At 36.5% G+C, this 20256-nt stretch overlaps 2 protein-coding genes across 2 annotated transcripts; both read left to right on the top strand.

Moving 5' to 3' along the window:
* Positions 1-1994: 1994 nt before the first annotated feature.
* Positions 1995-16507, top strand: LOC134656038 (transmembrane protease serine 9-like; the record flags this gene model as incomplete). The annotated part of the gene is made up of 13 exons (XM_063511556.1): positions 1995-2161; positions 2724-2929; positions 3504-3709; positions 5839-5896; positions 6191-6311; positions 7763-7802; positions 9427-9468; positions 9898-9973; positions 11035-11197; positions 11706-11911; positions 12423-12628; positions 12846-12903; positions 16361-16507. Coding segments are annotated over 13 exons (1671 nt in total), but the record flags the coding sequence as incomplete, so codon positions are not given.
* Positions 16508-16963: 456 nt separating this feature from the next.
* Positions 16964-19807, top strand: LOC134656029 (vitamin K-dependent protein C-like). The gene is made up of 5 exons (XM_063511547.1): positions 16964-16970; positions 18117-18297; positions 18663-18871; positions 19117-19313; positions 19637-19807. Exons 1-5 carry the CDS (start codon positions 16964-16966, stop codon positions 19805-19807), a joined length of 765 nt encoding a protein of 254 aa, XP_063367617.1.
* The last annotated feature ends 449 nt before the right edge of the window (positions 19808-20256 follow it).

The raw sequence follows: 20256 nt of genomic DNA, 5'->3' as shown, positions 1-20256 counted from the left end.
ATTAAATCACTGTGTATTACACAGGATTAGCGATCAAAACATGTGACGGTAAATTGTAAGTACAAACCCGGCAACTGTGGTTGCTTAAAGCATTTCTGCATATCGTAAGGCATGTGGTGTACTAGACGCGTTGCATACGCGTTTTGGGATTTTTTTTACTACTTACTTATAATTTGTATTTACTAATATTTCTTTGCTATTTACATTGAATAAACTAAATAATTATACGATTAAATAAATAATTAATTAGGTATTACAATTTTAAAGTTCCTATTTCTGTTGAACATCTGCACCGCGCGCTGTTGTGTCTCCACCCTAAATGGGTAGCCATCTTTATTTTTGAGATGGAAGAAGTCAGTTTACCGGCTTATTTACGTTTGTAATCAGTATAATTTTATGTGTTAATAGTTATTATTGGTTTATTGTGCATAATATGTTGTGAAGTGTGTGTTATGGTGGATGTATTAAACGTATTAGTGTAGTTATAAGTTAGTTCGGTTGTTGGTGATCGGCAATTATAAAAACACCAAAATTTAGTAGGTACGTAGATACTCTTTTGTTATTTTAAGTTATATAGCTACTATCATCGTTATAATTGCATAAGTTATGCATTTTATTTCAAGATTATTAGTGTCTTAAACTGTTTTTTACTATATTTTAGTACTTCAGTGTCTAAATTAGCCACAAAAAAATCATGAACATAATATATAGTTTCACAGCAGATTGAGCAATTCGAAAGTTTCTTATCGGAATTTGAATTAGTTTTACTCGGCAATTTCATAGGTGAGCTATCAAGATGTTTAGTACCAATTAAAAGCTTATTAAGTCTTCTTTAAATTGAATACAAAAAAAAGATACGTTATCGATTTAGATTTTTAATTAAAAATAGTTTTCTACTATAACGCGGACATTATTTCATTGGGTCAACTTTGTGAATTTTTAATAATTATTTTTATTATAACAGCACAATGCTATAGTAGTAAAATAAATTCTTTCTTTCTTTATCATTAAAAAACCAAAAGAATCGTTGCAAATGCTTTAGCAGAAGTAAAGTTATCGATTTTTGAAAATATCATGACACTGTGCCGTCGTATCTGCGAAATGGCAGAGCAGTTCAGGGCACCTTTTGTTAAAATCGGAATCATGTGAGTGGCTATCGCGCTAATCGAAGGCAATATTATTTATTAATAGTTATTTTTCCCAAGATAAAAGATAGAGTTTCTGTCGTGTCATACGAGGGAGTTAAAAGGCTGGCCCAGAAAAGAGAAGAGTGGCGATTACTCCACCGACAAGAGCATAGCTCTTAAATATAAAGAGAGATTTTTCCCAAATTGTCTAGTCGAAAGTATACTGCAGTATCGTAAATATTGAATGTGTACCTAATAAATAGAAGTGAATATTTACTCAATCGATGAATGTCGATATGGATAAGGAAACATATTTATATATTAATTATGACCTTAATTGCACCTCATACCTATTGGTCAGATGTCAACACTACGGAATGCAACCGGTATAAAATATACCATGGTAATTTTTTATAAATATTCATACTCATTTTTAACTGGTTTGCATGTCCTTAGTCAACACACATTTGATTCGCTTTTAATCCATCTAAGCGTCAGATTAGTTATTAATCTCAAAAGTTCAGTTCAGTTGGATTGGATAGGAGTCATGACCGCTTGATGAGTCGGTATCTTAAAAACTAGTGCCTATAAATAAAATGAAATTCTTTTATTTCAGACAAAGTCCATAGTAACATAAATTAAAATTACAATTAGGTACAAACAAAATAAAACAGAAATATAATTAAAATACAAAATATGCCAAATCTTGTGATACTTTTACGATTGCCGAGCGGACCTCAGGGTCAGCCGTGTCAAAAATGCCGGGACAATGCTAGAAAGATGATGATGAAGATTTGATATCCGGTGAAAATATTAGCATCACTCCACGTGTCTGCTTTCGTCATAAAATTATAATTGTGAAAAATTTCAGATTGCGGCGAACGTAACGAAGAGGCTCGCATCGTGGGCGGTTCCGCGGCCAGCACGAACGCCTTCCCGTGGCTGGCGCGGCTCATCTACCACAACTCCTTCGGCTGCGGGGCTTCCCTTATCAATGACAAATACGTCGTGTCCGCCGCGCATTGTTTGAAGGGGTCAGTGTGGAAAAATAACAATAAATAAAAATATTAAAACAATTGTTCAGTTTACCACTAAACAGAGAAAATACAAAAGTATAACTTTACCATTTGTCTCAGACATTGAGTTATTAACTTATTTTTAATATTACGTTAGTAATCATAGTTAGTTCAATAATCTCAGACGGTTGATAAAGAAATTGCGCGGAGATATGTATTATATTAAATAAGTCAAGATGTTAACTTATTTAATATAACACATATCAGCTTCGTGCAGCCAAGCCTTCAACCAGGTCGTAGTTGACCATAACCATAACTTCTTACCAACCACCTCAGTTAAACGGTAGACCTATAGATTATGTTTGACTTAAGTTGTAACCTTGCTGTGCAATTATGTACAACACAGGTGGTCCTCGGATTATAGCAACTATGTTTTAACTTTTTACAGACAATTTTTCAGTAACTCGTTACGATTGGGATTATATTTGGATCGTTTGCTTGCATGGGTTTCATAATCAGCACTATTTAAAGCCTTCCTAGACCTTCTTATTTAAAGTGAGACATTTTTTATTATTCTCAGTTTCATGTGGTTTATGTTCCGAGTGACTTTCGGCGAGCACGATCGCTGCGACAAAAGTACGAGACCTATCACCCGTTACGTCACAAAAGTTGTAGCCCACAACTTTTCTCTCTCCGACCTGAGCAATGATATCGCCCTGCTGAAGATCAGTTCACCGGTTACGTATTCCCACGCTGTCCGGCCCGTGTGCTTGCCGAAGTATCAAGGTAAATTTGACTCATAGAATCAGGATGATATTTCACGGTCGAAATAGCAATTTTCTTGTTTTCCACTCTTTAAGACAGGTTCGTGATCGTGATCATGACGTCACGATACGTACCGTTTTGTACGATTGTCAGACTTTGACTGTCGTTTCTGTATTTTGTGTTTGGGTCCCATATCTTGAATTTGATCCTCAAAACAAATCGGATGGACGGATACCTACCATTAAAAAAACTTGTCGTCTAGCCGCCAAAACAATAGATAGCAGTATCAGAGTCCTGTTCGATTTTGGCTATCGGATGAGACACAAATAGGACAGCTTATAATGGTGAATGTCCTATCCTATCATATGCTATTGGTATTAGGTAGGTTTAGTTAAGAAACGCCTGTACGAATTTAACAAGAATAATTTCACAAAAGCTGTGTAGATTAAGTATAGGTATTGAGGCAGGTGCAGGTACATGGACATGGCCTCATTATCGCAAATTACAAAGTTCTAAGAAAACAATTTAATTACGTAGGTATGAATAAATGTCAGATTCGCAATTGCTTCTTTTTAATTTTACGTGGTGTCCACAGGAAGATCCTACGAGAACTCCATCGCAACAGTATCTGGCTGGGGCGCAACTGGCGAGACCAAAAACTGGTCATGCACGCTCCTAGAGGCCGAGTTACCTGTCCTTAGTAACCAGGAGTGCAGAAACACTAAGTACAACGCCTCCAGGATCCAGGAGGCGATGCTCTGCGCCGGGTTCCCGAAGACGGCACATAAAGATGCTTGTACTGTAAGTAAGGTCACTGCGGGCAAGACCGGCATACTTTATTTTTTTTAAACTTTGGAGTGATCTAGTTGCGTTAATTATTCACCTACGTTACCGTTTGTAATCGCATACGATGAAGAATTTAATAATTAATAGTTTAGCCATAGTGACCGATCATTTTAATCATAAATTAAGCAAAAACATTAGTATTTTTGAAAAGACGGCGAGTAGACGGACTTCCCTTGTAGTTTAAGGGAAGTCCGTCTAGTAATGATATCAGCCAATCTATGGGTGCGTATATGTTCGTAGTCGAATTCCTAAAAAGAATGAATCAAGACAATGAAAAGTGTACTTTCAACTTGTTAATATAGGGTTCAGATTCGAAATAAACGCCATTTTTCTAATATAAAGGCAAGTCCGGCATAAACTACGAAAATGGGGTGGTAAACCTTTTATGGCTAATAATTACACGTAATTATTTTTTGGATTTCCGAAATAAAAGACCAATAGAAATTTTAAAATGTACTTTATTAGTTTCTTTTAATTTACTGAGATGAAAATATAGGAAACTAACATCATGCGCAATGTCAGGCGGATTTGTCGATACCTTATCAAATCGTTATAATATTAAAGTCACAAAAACAGTTGGTAATCTCTGATTTAACGAAAGTCCGGCGGCATATGACGGACTTGCCTTGTACAGAATAGACGGACTTTAAAACTTAGTAAAATTTTAATGTGATAAATGGTGGAACGTATAATTACAAAACTAAGCCTATTTCTGATATTTTAAACACAGAATAAAGATAACTGGTTCTTATGCTACTTATATAGGTACTTTCTGATGCACAATCTTTTCAAAAACTATTTTTAACAAAATTTTTTCGAACGGCTGTCGAACTATGACTTCGAGTTCAAAACACGAAATGACTTATTTAGGCGGATTGCTCTGAAATTGGTTGTCACAGCGCCATCTGTTTTAGAGTGAGGGAACTAACGCGCAAAACTGATTAATCGACTAGACTCCAAAGCGGCATACGCCTCTTAATTCAAAAGTTATAACGTGTAGACGGACTTGCCTTGTAGACGGTCTTGCCCGCAGTGACCTTAATACAAGCTGTGATAAAATTTATATTCATGTACCGTAAAATGGGGTGAGTAGGGTCAAAACTGAAATTCAAACCTCGATAACATTTTATTTTTACATATGAAAACTGAATGGTGTATATAATATGTGTTCCGGACGTTTGTATTTTAGTTTTTATTTTATTTTGGGTAGTTCAATTTCATAACTTTGACGATAAAGAGGAAAACCCACCTCACCCCGTAGTGCCTCGTATTTGGTGTGAGAGGGGTTTTCATTCAAAGGTGATTTTGGAAGATTGTTGGATCAATTTTTTTTTATTATGCGTATTACTATAGCTCCATTTTAAATTGGAATACATTATTTTTGTAGCAGTAGCCTTAAAATCCCTTCTCACTCCCCTCTCAAACCTTCTCTCCCCATTCATAACCCACCTCTCCCCGCGAAACCTACTCATCCCGTTTTACGGTATAGTTATTCTGTTTAGTAATTACGTTTGGTATTTCTTACACCACGATGGTGGTAAGCGGCCCTCCTGATGGTATTTGGATATCGTTGCTACGGGTCCTTGCAACTCCAGAAGTGTCATAATGGATCTGATAGTTAAAAGTTGTTTGTCCGACTGTCAAAAAATGCTGCCATAGCAATTTTTACCTTGCAACAAAAAGAATTGTAAAGGTTTGTAAGTTTACCAAAGGCGTTTAGCCTACAAGTCCACAAACGTATACGTACACCTAATTCATTGAGGGAGTTAAAGCTACTAAGCATACTGCTGATAAAATGAGTCCAGAATGAAACTGTCATTCAGTTTGGTGCGGACCTTAGTCTCGTACCTACTTATTTGCTTTTAATCTTATAAATTGCTCGATTTGATATGGATTTCTGTTTTGAAATGCATACTAATGAGCAATAAAAGTCATAAAATTTATTGTTGTTCTACGTAAGTACCTATGTCATTTTAGCCATTCAAAATCATCATAATCAATCATAAATTTGTCACTGTACACGATTATTATCGTGTGTGTGATCTCTCCTCATCACGACTTAATTCCTGTTCTGTTTTTTGCAGGGTGACAGCGGTGGACCTCTTATAACCGAAAATTCAGATCACGTTTATGAACTTATAGGTGAGTTTTATATTATAACATAACCTACTAAATAATTAGTAGGTACATTCAGAGTGAAATAGTTTTTTTTTGTGGATATTGAGAGCAGTTCACCTATACTCACGTTTTTTCCATTATATCGATATGGTGGTTGTCTTAAGCAAAAGAAAGCCATGTTTAGTCCCGCAACCTACATTCTTGTACCAATTGCGACAATATAATTATATAAAAGTTAATTTTTTTTTCTAACCTACTCTTTAAAAAATATTACCATTCTGTTATATTTGAAAGGTGAATAAAAATATATTTTCCCAGGTATCGTTTCCTGGGGCTACGGTTGTGCAAGGCTTGGGTATCCGGGCGTCTACACGCGGGTTACGAAATATCTGGACTGGATCAGAGACAACACCGACGACGCCTGTTACTGTACCGACCAGTAGAATCTCCCTTTGGGACGTCACACCAAACCTCAGTGACCAATAGTGTGGGAACACTAAATCAGACCTCGCTAAAATCATTTTAAACTAACTCTATAACTTCGGACTGGCTAGTATCAAAACGATGACAGTATCACGTCACATGTCGGAGGAGTCAAACCGCCTTAATTTTTAGTTTCTTTTATGATAAAAAATTGCTAAAAAGTATTTTGTATTGAGAACTATTTTAATTATAGCTATTTTTAATGTTGAAATTATGCTCATAGTGTACTTACAGTAAAAAAATAGCTATGTATTCTTAGTAAAATCTACTGAATCCCTAAATGATAATATATTTATAGTTGAGTCTTAGATATTTTGATGACAGTGAAAGTTGCCATTTGACTTGCCAAAATAGCTATATTTAAGTTAAATAAATAGTTTTCCCTTCACGCCTTCTAATTTTCACACCTTTATTTTAGAGCCCTTTTTTTTACGTTGGGAAAATGCTTTTACACATCCCGTCTCGAGGGGAGCAAGACGGGTATGACGGACTAAAAGGCGAGGACCTACTACCGTCTAAAAACCCAACGAGTGCCACCTCCGCCTATAACGGAGCGGCGCAGGATCGCGGTGTGCATTCAACTGCGACGCTCCAGCGGGCAGCCCGCAACCGGACTGCAGGCTCTATGGGGCATTAAGTAGTTTAGTGCCCCCCGTTCAATGGTACTACCATAGCGGGTGATTCCCCAATCCCCACAAGGGTCTACTAGGGCGGAGGTAGCAAATGCGCATAACGTCTGCGTCTGCGCATGCGACCTCCTGGCCTACGTCGACGGAGCGGATGCGCTTTCGGATCGTTTTCTCGCTCTCGTTCCGAAGCCTCCTTCTGCGAAATTATGTCTTCGCAGAAGGAGGGTACAGCTCTCCAACTCCTCTCGCTGTCAAGCATCGCCCATACAACGCTTGGCAGCGAGAGGTCGGCTCCCACTTCTTGGTGTAATACGGCTCGGCTGAGTTCCCAGGCGGGGCATTCTTCAAGCATGTGGCGCACTGAATCTACTTGTGTTATTTTAGAGCCCTGCATAACTAGTCGCAGCATCTTACTTGCTTGACCTGCTTAGGAAAGGCTCTTGTCAGAGTCCAGTAAATAAAGAAGACTGGCAGCCCCCATAAAACGCCGCGAGAATCGTCAATGTTGTAGATCATCATTTTCCTCGCGTTGTCCCGGCATTTTGCCACGGCTCATGGGAGCCTGGGGTCCGCTTGGCAACTAATCCCAGTAATTGGCGTGGGCACTAGTTTTACGAAAGCGACTGCCATCTGACCTTCCAACCCAGAGGGTAAACTAGGCCCGTATTGGGATTAGTCCGGTTTCCTCACGATGTTTTCCTTCACCGAAAAGCGACTGGTAAATATCAAATAATTATAACCAACCAAAACATAATTAGGTTGCGTTGTTTTATCACAGAGTTCCTTTGGCCACCTCCTGCGCCCAGATCAGCTCGATGGTACCATTTATTGCATAGTCAACCAACTTAAAATCATGTACGTGAAGTTTCAGCTCAAGCGAACAATGGGAAGTGGGTCTAATTTAGCTTGTAAGATTTGACGCGAACGTACAATTCGCAGTTTGTAAAATAGCAAAAAGCGGTGATTGAAAATTATCTTTGAAAGTTTGAGAAACACTGGTTTGTTTGGGAACTCGACTCACTCGCCCACCAGAATACTGGAACAGAAAGAATTATGTAGCTTATTTATCGCGTCGTTCATTTATTTATTGGCCTTTTAATGGGCGGAGTATTTTTTTTTGTGTGATCTCCGCTAGATGGCATTTCAGACAAAGGGCATAGTCAAAAGTAGGTAGGTATTTTAAGATGTAGCATTTACTTAATACACGTTGGCTCTTTAAATAATTAAACGCATTTTAAAATAAAAGTTAATTCACTTAGGTCACTTAGATTATTTCATACAACAAAAGATTATTTACATAGCCACTTCTCTAGAAGTTAGAAGCGCTGGTGGCCTAGCGGTAAGAGCGTGCGACTTGCAATCCGGAGGTCGCGGGTTCGAACCCCGGCTCGTACCAATGAGTTTTTCGGAACTTATGTACGAAATATCATTTGATGTTTACCAGTCGCTTTTCGGTGAAGGAAAACATCGTGAGGAAACCGGACTAATCCCAATACGGGGCCTAGTTTACCCTCTGGGTTGGAAGGTCAGATGGCAGTCGCTTTCGTAAAACTAGTGCCCACGCCAATTACTGGGATAGTTGCCAAGCGGACCCCAGGCTCCCTGAGCCGTGGCAAAATGCCGGGACAACGCGAGGAAGATGAGTTATTTGCGCGTATGAAAACTACCATCCTATGGAAACTTATAATTTCAAAACGTTAAATTGGACTTGCGACAGTTATAGTCAGAAAAACAGATTTCAAGCATAGGTAAGCAAGGCATTTAGAGTCCTCAGAAAATGCTTAAAAATCTTAAAACTAGATAAAAAAATACGCGTAAATGCTTTTACTATGCTTTAATTGTACTTTTGTGCATATGACAGCGGCCAATAAAGTCGGATTTTACTTTTAGAAGGCATAGCAGTAGGTCAGAAATTTTATACGGTTTTATACGTATTATAAAATGAAAAAAAGTAACAAGGCGCGCGAGGAAGGCGGTATTGTATGGAGTTTAGTCGTCTTGAATATTTACTAGTCCCTGCTCTTGCATAGTAAGTGCAGGGAGCAATGCCCTCGACCTAGACCGCAGCGGACGCAGGACTCAGTTTCCCTTGGGATGCGCGCGCGTCTTCTCTATAGATCTCCTGGAAAATACACGGTTCTCCCGAAATTATTTGTTAATGTAGTTTAATTTGAATTTTCAAAAGTGTCACAAGTGAAATACTTAATAGTTGTATGCCTCTTTTCGTGACAGTGTGTTTTAGTTGAGTGTCGAATGTCAGGCAAAAGCAGCAGGCAGGGTCAGCGTTTGATAATAATTATCATCAATAAAGTCTATCAATAAAGTGACATTAGTAAATTGAGATTTACGCTGTCCTATAAGTTTGTGAATGACATGAAAACAAAATCAATTGTTTAATATCTCTATATCAACCTCTGCTAGCTCGTTTTCAATATGTTTAAGTGGAAAGTTGTTTTCTTAAGTGCATTTGTTTTAGCATTCACAGTAAGTACATTTTAGTTTTTCGTTACTATTTTATGAAATTTGAACTTGCTGAGTATAATTAGATAGATGTATGGATTTAAGCACCTATCGATGGAAATCCCAGAATCGGGGTTTTCAAAATTTTAAATCAGTAAAGGAATATGACTAATACTAATAGGTGTATGTGAAGTCCCGAATCCGCATTGGGCTAGCGTGGGGACTATAGCCCAAGCCCTATCGCACATGAGAGGAGGCCTGTGCCCAGCAGTGGGACGTATAAAGGCTGAATTATTATTTATTATTAATAAGACTAATAAGTATCAGCTGACTATATAGTAACGAAATGCTCTCATAATGTTTTCACATCCTGTTAATCATATGGTTTTTATTGTCTGAAAATACACACATATCATGTATTATAGTTAAAAAACATATTTTCTTTCCCAATAGATAAAAGCTGATGAAGAGTTATTAAAGAATATTCAAGACGATGAAGATTATCAAAAAATACCTAAATGCAATTGTCGTAAGTACATATTTTCTTGCTTGTTTCTGTAAAATTATCTTGTATAGTTAATATATTTGATTGGAATAAAAACTAGCATATAAAATATTACAATATATAAATATGTAACATGTATTATTACACCTTGCATGTAGTTGTAAGTAAGGAAAATTATTAATTTGTAACATGTTTTACCGTTTTCCATGCATCATTATTATGTTTCATTTGAAAGAAACAAAAGACCGTGACATAGCAATAAATGTCCAACATATTTAAGTTATTGCCAGTTTTTAAGGTTTCGTAGTCAACTAGAGAGCCTTATAGTTCCGCCATGTCCGTCTGTCTGTTCGTCCGCGGCTTTTCTCCGTGATCGTTAGTGCTAGAAAGCTGAAATTTGGCATAGATATGTTAATGACGACAAAGTGGTAAAATAAAAACTATAAAAATATTTTACTCTCCTGTATGTCCATGTTTTTTTTTGCTCCAACCCTATAGTGTGGGGCGTCGTTGGATAGGTCGTTTAAAACTAATAGGATTTTCTATTTTTTTAATAACAAAAATAGTATCGGAAATAATCGATTCTAATTTTTTTTAAGTCCTTGAACCATGGTTCAAAAAATATGAAACTAAACGTGAAAGTAAAGCTTAATAAAGACTTTAAATAGGTGAACTTCATCGGTTAAGCCATTATTGAGTTTTGAAAGAGTTTTAAAAAGTCTTCCCTTCTAGGTAAAAACTGCAAAGTTACTCCCTTTTGCTTATAATATACATGATAGGAGTTACTAATGTTTTAATGTTTATATTTACTCGTTCAGCTTATTGTAACAGAAGGGTAACTACGGAACCCTACTCTGAGCATGGTCTGACACGCTCTTGGCCGGCTTTTACTATCAAGATTTTACCTAGTAATACGTACCTGCTTTAAAAAATATAAAACAAAGCAGTTTAGAGATACTTCTTGTACGTTACAATAATGGCATGAAATAACAGCATGAAGATATCTCTTAGATATATTTTTATATATTTTTACAGAGTTGCGTACATTTGAATAATAAATACGATATATGTATATGTATTTTAAGGGTGTGGTGAACGCAACGAAGCCTCCCGAATAGTGGGGGGCGTTGAGACGGTGGTGAACGAGTTCCCCTGGATGGCGCGATTGATGTATTTCCAGAAGTTCTACTGCGGGGGTATACTCATCAACGATCGCTATGTGCTTACCGCTGCGCACTGCACTAAAGGGTATCGGTATTGTGATATCTACCGCGGCTTACCTGCCTTTTCATTATTTCATACTTACTTTAAAAAATATATTTATACTACCTACTTACAAATCTTTTGTGACCTATAAATGGAAATTTACTTTGGTCTTTGTATGGTCATTGTCTTCGACGACAATTTTAAAATACACGTGAACTTTGCAACAATCACAAAAGTTAGGTATGGCTTGATGGAACTTCAATTACGTTAATCTCGTTAAAAAATGAAAAAAAAAAGAACTCTGAAAGTAAAACTCTATTAGGGCCAAAACGTAGGTATCCCTTGCAAATTGAAACTCGCTTCATAGAAGCAATAAGCCAGGTTCAGAGCATGAGAAATGAAAAATAAAAACAGTTGCCATGAAATTTGTAGCTACTTATGACCGTTTGCCAGATTCCATTATGGGAATCTGTGAAGCTCTTCATAGATACATATTAGGTGTTGTAAACCCTCTAGAGTAAAGGGGACGATATCACGGTGTTATTTGCAGGTTGATGTGGTTTATGATAAAAGTGACCCTGGGCGAACACAACCGCTGCAACGAGACCACGCGCCCCGAGACGCGCTTCGTGACAAGGATCGTCGCCCACAACTTTACATACACCACTTTCCGGCATGACATCGCGCTGTTGCGGCTCAACCAGCCTGTTAATATTACTGATACGATCAAGCCTATCTGTCTGCCACATAGTGACGGTAATATTGAGTTTGCTACCGTGAAAAACGAAAATCTCTACCGCTCTTCCATGTTACAGTGGCAGGAGAGGCAGATAACGAAATTGAGATTTTCGTTTTTGGCGGCAGGGCCTCTGTATGTTATTGTTAACTTAACTTCTAGTTTGTCCTTAAGCCCTATTCAGAACTTGTTACGGCTCTGCACTGGTTTTGATACGACCTTGACGATCGTGAATGTGTGTATTGCATTGAATTGGTCTGTATCTCACGCACAACTTTTATTTGTCGTATCTAAATGAGATCAAACCGTAACAAGTTTTTAAATCCGAATCGGGCTCCTGATAAGTTTTAAGGCAGAGATAATGGGTGTGCATAGATGCCTATACGAGTAAAAGCTTTTTTTTTCAGTAACTTGGACGACAGCAATATAAGAAATGGACACCAGCTGATTTAGTACATTGGATTAGATTTTTTTGATTTGATTTGTTCAAAAGGAATTGTTAATTTTTTGCAACAATATTGCACTTGGCAGATAACACGTACGTAGGAGTGAAGGCCATAGCAGCGGGCTGGGGTTCAGTAACCGAGCAGAAGAACCACTCCTGCGTGTTGAACGACGTGGAGCTGCCCGTCCTCAGCAACGACGTCTGCAAGAAGTCCAAGTACGAGGAAGCCATGATAGCTGACGACATGCTGTGCGCCGGCTTCCCTGACCAAGGGATGAAAGACACTTGTCAGGTGAGATTTAAATTCACAAGTTGGGAAGCAATTTAGCCTAATATGTCCTTGGCCAACGCGGTGGCATATATGCGAGTTCCATGCACATGTGAGACGTTGAAATATCCTTCGAGGCTTGAAAGGGAAAGTTAATTGTTGAAATTTACTTCTTTTACATAGACACTAGGTAATTTATAATTGAAAATTACCCACTTAAAATAGGTACATTATATTCCAGGGTGACAGCGGCGGGCCGTTGGCAGCCGAAAGGAGAGACAAACGCTACGAGCTTTTAGGTAAAAAGACCAAAGGTCAAAACTTTAGAGTCAAACCAAAGAAAGTCTGCAGCGCAATAATTTGACAGCGAATTAAAAAACTACATATGGCAATGTTTTTTAGCAGTCAGTAAACGTCATGCACTATGGTATATGTTTGTCAAAATCGTTTAAATATTCCTTGTGTTTTGTGATGAACGGAATAAACATGGTGAAACCTTACAAAACCGGCGTGCGGGAGTTACTTTTCCGCATGACGAATAATTTTACACTTGTAAAAAGTCAGCACGAGGCGATTCAAGCTGAAAAACGACAATGTTTACAAAATTTGGAGTTGATGACGGGTAAGTGGAATGAAACATCTTAATACTTCACCATATGTACCTACTTAGATAATATAATATTGGTTTAGACTAAGGTTTCACAGCAAATTGGACACACCTAATAGGTATAGGCATACCTGCTTATGAACTTCCTCTAACATTTCGAGAAACTCATAGGTACTAGCCGGGTTTTGAGCTCGAACCCACAAACTCCATGCTTATGCTCACGGCATGGGTACCTACTAGTTAAAGCTAAAATTTATTTTTAATATATGTTTATTGTTTTAATGGTTTATTTCGTTTTTCCGAAAACTTTTGTTCGCAAATTGCGGGCAATTCAATTACGCAATCAATCAATCTCTCTCAATCTAATTACGCCTTAATGGTAGTAAAAGAGAAAGATACCCGCATATTGAGAACTTCGGTGTTCGCGGTAGGCCCTCTGTACCTATTTACCGCCGTCGCGGATATTACAAAAGCTTATTAATTTTGATGAAGCCAAATGTCACATTCTCCCAATATTATTTATCAATATTAGTATATGTCTACATATTAATAGTGACATCTATTGTTGGAATGAAATTTATTTTACCATAAAAATTAAGCTGTGCGTATGCTATGCTATTAAGCTGTATAGCTTAATTTTTTCATAGACGGTAAATATGGTAGAAATTTCACAAGTATCAAGACTCTTTAATCCATTTTCTGTGGTGTTGTCGCATACTGATTTTTAAAAACTACTTTTAATCTAGCGCTGCAGACTTTCTTTGGTCTTACTCTACAAATAAATACAGCTAAATGTGACGTTATCTATGAAAAGGGACCTTTTTTGTCGATGGCGCTTACGCCATTATGAACGATGCTCCGATATAAATACAATGCCGCGCGACGCTATGCGGCGCCCTTTTCATAGATAATTCCTCAAATACAGATTACGGCACAAAGAGTGTTTTAAAAATTGAAACTTTGGCCAGAAACTTATTGAGCACTGAACACAGAGTTCTACAATTTTGTTTTATCATATATGGGTCATTCTCTCATTTCGTGCAAATCGGTGAGATTCTCTCGATTTGTAATTTTTCTTTTAAATGGTAAACTTTTGGGTTTCGTCAATTTGTGGATTCATTTATTAACATTTTTCTGCTAAAGGCACCTTTGTAACCTTATTACTTTTCATTTAATAAGGCTACTGGTAATGAACTACGCGCTGGTAATGAAATCGGCCGAGATGGTAATTTTATCTGTGGACGGTAATGAAACAAACTTATGAAATCGAATATAAAAAAACTGTATTTCAAGAAAATTAACACCAATTAAAATCGACAATATTAAAAACATGTGTCTTAAGCACTGTGGAGATGATCAAACCGACTTAACATACACTTGGGGTTGACAATCTCAACTTATAATGTTCAAGCTAGATGGTACATTTACCATTTACTTATCATCATTATAAGTCGAGATTGTCAACCCCAAGTGTTTGTTAAGTCGGTTTGAACATCTGCGCACCATATCACATAAAACGTAGTTTTCAAATTTTCAAAAATTAGCATAGACAAAATATATTTAAATCATTCGCGTTTTGTACCTATGTAATTTATTTTTATCGTTTTAACCCTATAGTGTGGGGTGTCGTTGGATAGGTCTTTAAAAATAAATAGGAGTTTGCAAACAACATTTTTTGATAAAGTGAATCATTTCGGAAATAATAATTTAGAAAGAACAAAAAACGGTTATTCCTTCTAACTTTTGAAAAATCGATCCAAAAATATGAAAAAAAAAATCATAAAAATAGTGCTTAATAAACTCATTCAAACAAAATTAAAGCAAACTTGATAAGTTAAGCCGTTTATGAGTTATCGCTAAAAGTCTTCTCTTCTTATTTTATTTAAAAGCCTGGCAACCCTTATTTGTGATCGGATTTTCGCAAGCAACCCTATAACCACATAATAGTGACCGGGAAAAGATAGGCAACCTAGTTGATTTATATTGTACAAGTTGTATACTTTCCATTGGAACTTATTTTGTTTGTCAGACAGATCGGTGAAATTTGAAAAAAAAAATTTTTTTTCAAAAAATAATTAAAAATAGTCTTGACCATATTTCTTTAAGCAACCCTATTTATTTATGTTCAGGAACATATTTTCTTTCATAATATGTAAGTTTCATCCGTCAGACATATCGGTGAAGGTCGACCATCTTAGACTACAAAGGCTCCCCTATTATCATATACAGTTTTAAATGTTTATAACAGCGTAGTATTTATAATTACTAAGCCTCTTTTCATTAAATGCACTGCCTCGAATATATTATCATTACCTTCTTAAGTCATTCATTACCTTCCCCAGTAAAATTGGAAGGAAAAGAAGTGAATGAAACCGATATGAATGAAGTTTTGGAAGTTTTTGTCGCCTACATCAGTTGGCATCAGACCTTAATTTTGCAGAATAAACCATCTGAAAGGCGACACTAAAACACTTCATTACGTATAATTATAATAATGTACACTTGCTACTTACTGTATAAATCACGCGATGGCGATGAAGACTATCGAGAACCACACTCCTTCCCGACCCGAGAGATCGTATATATTTTCGCTAACAGTGGCACACGGGCATCCGCTACGAGATCATGCGGCCAACTGACTGACGAACAATGTGTTGCATCGGCGGTAGGCGCTATATACCCTCGCTATGTAGCAAAATATAGTTAATCTATTTCTCGCGTCGGTAATGAAGAAATTACTTGAACCATACACTTATAAGGCTGTATAGTTTTTATTATTTATTTCTAGCTTCTAATATTATACGATTTAAAACATAACTAAATAAGTCATTTATTGCACAAACAACGAATTTTCTATTTGTAGTATCTTAAGGTTAAAATGTAGGTCAAAGTTATATCTTCACGCGTTACATATAGAGATGAATGAAAAAATTGGGTGTTAATTGTACATATAAAGAAAATACTAACTTTTTTAGAATTGTTCATTGGAGATACATATACTTTAGGCCCTATGTTACAACCTTGCATTAACAGATATTCGAAAACGCCACCACATTTTTGGTAAATTTCCGAAAACACCGATTTGCACGAAATGCGAGAACGACCCATATAAATTTAGTTACGAAATAAATTTTCTGCATTAATTTCAGGAGTGGTTTCTTGGGGTATCGGATGCGGGCGCTCCGGTTACCCTGGAGTATACACGCGGGTCACCAAGTACCTGTACTGGATCCGGCATAATGCGCGTCAAGGATGCTTCTGCTCAGATTAATCATTTATATATATTTACCTTGTACATTTATATATATTTACATACATATATTATATTGAACTCGCTTAGAGTTTCCGATATTTTGGCACAGTGGCATATGACATCTTTACGGAGTAACAGACGTGATATAAATTTAATTGTGGTAGAAATTCTGATACATAACTAATCATGTTATGTAGCTTGAAACAGTATACATTAAACAGACTATTATCTAATATTTGACGTTATTATATTCTTAGATTTTTTTTAATGGCGGATTAAATTATTGACAAACAATATTTTTTTAAATCGGTCCCGAGTCGCGGTGTCCTTAGATTTTTGCATAAATATGTTCAAAGAAGACATAAATAAATATGTAAATGTTAACTCATAAAATGTGTCAATGTGTTAGAATGTGTGTTAAAAAAGAATAGTGCGTAATATGTATTAACTTGTAACTTATCAGTATGTCAATAAATAAAATAAAGGACCCGCATATAAAATGGAAAGTTTGTTTTGCGTTTGTTTGATGCCTAAATTTACTTCAGTTTAGCACAATTCAAGCTTGAGACTAGTGGATCTAGTTCATTTTAAGTTTGAAAAATTGCCGTTGTAAGAAAATAATTATGTTTATCTTCCCTTTATTATTTGGTGCATATTTTGTTCATCTCGTGGTAAGTATAGCCCCGTAAAGCCCACTTTTAATACCTTTGAAACATTGTAAGTATTTAGGAAAATTTTATCTTTAAACGTAGGTAAGTAATGTTTTTTTTAAATTTAAAAACTCATTTATTATACAGGGTGCCATTTGAGTCGTGATCAGTAATATGTTTTTCTAACTCCATAAACAACGAGCCATTTAATGCCCCTACTCTCTTACTAAAATCAGACAAGATTTTTTTTTTGTTTATTTTTTGTCATTTATTTTACTTTTACAAGTGGCAATGTGGTATTTAAACAGCTTTGTAAGATATTTCAAATGAAAAATTAAGTAAATTTTATTTCTAACTGGGACAAATGACAAAATTGATGTCAATGACAGTTCCGATTCAAAGAGGCGGTTCAATTTACTAATTTAAATATCTTAATAAGCCGTTGTAATATCCTAAATCCACTTATAAAAGTAAAATAAATGACAAAAAAAAAAAAAAATCTTGTCTGATTTTAGTAAGAGTAGGGGCATTAAATTGCTCGTTGTTTATGGAGTTAGAAAAACATATTACTACTAAAACTAATGTTTTGATTTTTGTAGGGAGCTCTACACATATCAGGTGGATTGTTTGGATATGTTTTTGGATTCCAGAAAATTTGCCTCTGCAGTAAGTCACTTATTTGACTTATTTCATTTGAATTATTTAGTAGTATTAAATTAAGCCCGCCTTTACATTAAACAATGCTCTCTAACAAAAATACGTTTGGTTGATAACTATGGAATGTTTAAAATATTTCTTAATCGGGATGTATTCCCATTTGTTCCCACCTCATGTGTGAGGGGCGGACACAAATAGGAACGATTCGTTCCCATCCCCATCCCAGGTCCCATTTGCAGGCATGAATAATTCTCATTTGTGCCCGGCCCCTCAGACGTCAGACGGCGTATAAGAGGAAATCATCGGAATCGTTACTGGTGCTATTTAAATCATTGTAATTTTCAGGATGTGGCGTTCCTCACAGGTACCTGTCAGAGTATTCTAGAACAGGCCGTCTTTTGGGCGGTGAGGCCACCACCGCCCATCAATTCCCGTGGCTTGCTGCCGTGAATGTCGCCTCCCGAAGCATAGGTGGATCCCTCATATCTGATAGACATGTTGTTACCGCCGCATCACCGCTCTATGGGTAAGAATTTCACTGTAGGATTTTTTTTATACCAGTAAGGCGATAGGTAAAATACGCTGAATATAATAATCTCAAAAAAATAATAATTGAGAACTTGCTGAGTACTGATACAAGTAAATACTCTATATACATATGGGTTCCGTAGTTGCGTTTTTCATTTGAAATTGAAAAATGCCTTAAATGCGACTAAATATCATTGGTCCAAAATTGCTGACTGTAACTAGTTAGTTTAATCAATTTTGTAATTGCTTGGTAATGCCAGAAATTGTAACAAGCAGGTCAGTAGGTAGTCCGAAATATATTATTGGACCACAGAACCTAAGTGTTAAACGAATTGACAAAATTTTTGGTGGAATTTTTTTCAGAAAATCGTTTAACGAAGTCAGCGTGACTCTGGGAGCTCACGACCGCTGCGGTAATGGCAGTGACCCGGTTCTGAACACCAGTGTGTCAGATATTATAATACATCCTGGTTTTTCACCGACGAACCGGGACAACGATATTGCTTTGCTGAAGCTAAGGCACGTGGTGCCATTCGGCCGGTTTATTGCACCGATATGCATGCCTCATTACGGTGAGTTCCTAATACTATAATAGAAAAAACTCTTTGATAGATGAAAAAAGGCAGGAGGAAAGGAGCAAGCAAGTTAGGGTAGAGATACTTACTTCTCAAATAACAAATAAATTTTGTCCAAACCTGAGAGCTTGGAGCTCTATATTTTAAGGGTAATGAGACTTGCGTTAATGAGTACATGACCCATTTTTAATAAATGTTAACCGTAAACCTATTATTTGTACATATACTCGTAATAATATCAGGAGCGCCGGAATCCGGACAAGTGGCTTGGACAGTGGCATGGACTGGCACGGCTAACAATGAATCTTGTACACCGAGAGTTGCCACTCTTCCTATTCTTCCTACAAGGTCCTGTTTAAAGGTCACTGTGGACTCTAATTTAGTGACCCCTGATAAAGGTTGCCTTGGACCTTTGAGTGCACGGAATATTATTTGCGAGGTAAGAAAATTATATTATATTATATTTTGATCAGCAGAAACTCGCATCTAATAGTACTAAGCTAAGAATGTCTCCTTATAGTATTACGATCCTGACTGGCTTATGGGACTGATTCATGTTTTTAACTCAATTCTATTCATATTTAATGAGTAAGTAGGAGAAGTTTGAGTTTATTATAGGTACCATTTATTATAGGTACGCGATATAAATGATATAATCCGTTTCCATAGTTCATATAAAAACGCATTTGTTCAAAGAGTATTACATTTGTAGTTGTTTGTTAGATAGACACCATCAATCCTTGAACCAGCTTTTGATTTTAGGCAGATGTAGGAGCCCCTATCATGCAGAGAAACCCCGGCTTCTCATTCAGGCTGGTGGGTGTCGTGTCGTCGGCATCGTGTGACCGAGTCACTAGTCCGCTCTACACGAGGATAATAGACCACGCTGCCTGGATATATCAGCATACCCATAGTGACTGTCAATGTCTTTAATTTTGTGAATGTTTACAAAAATGTAAACTGCAAGCATTTTCGAGTGTAGGTACAGGTATCTACTTATAATAATTATGTATATCATATGTGTAGTTTTAATTTAAATTGTGTATGACTTCGTTTAAGGTACCTTTTTGAAAAAAAAATCAGTGTTTGCTTCAATGAGTGCAAGTTTTACCTATGTACCTTTGCGTAATAAAGCGAATTACCTAGTTTGAATTTTGAATGTTATAAATAAGACCAGAAGTAAGTACTTTATATTTTTTGTTTATTTGAAATATTCATCTTCTTTCTTACTTACCTATATGTTATATGCTAAAAAAGTTATATGCTAATTAATAATGTCTAATTTGCGTTTGCTATTTACATGTCAATAATGTCATACGATGTCCATAATATGGATGTGCCTTAATTATTTACATGAAATCAACTTTATTCATAAATTGTTT

The sequence above is a fragment of the Cydia amplana genome, chromosome 2, assembly GCF_948474715.1.
Source record: "Cydia amplana chromosome 2, ilCydAmpl1.1, whole genome shotgun sequence".
Lineage (NCBI taxonomy): Eukaryota > Metazoa > Arthropoda > Insecta > Lepidoptera > Tortricidae > Cydia > Cydia amplana.
The sequence above is the reverse complement of the archived record's forward strand: the minus strand, read 5'-3'. Positions and strand labels throughout refer to the sequence as shown.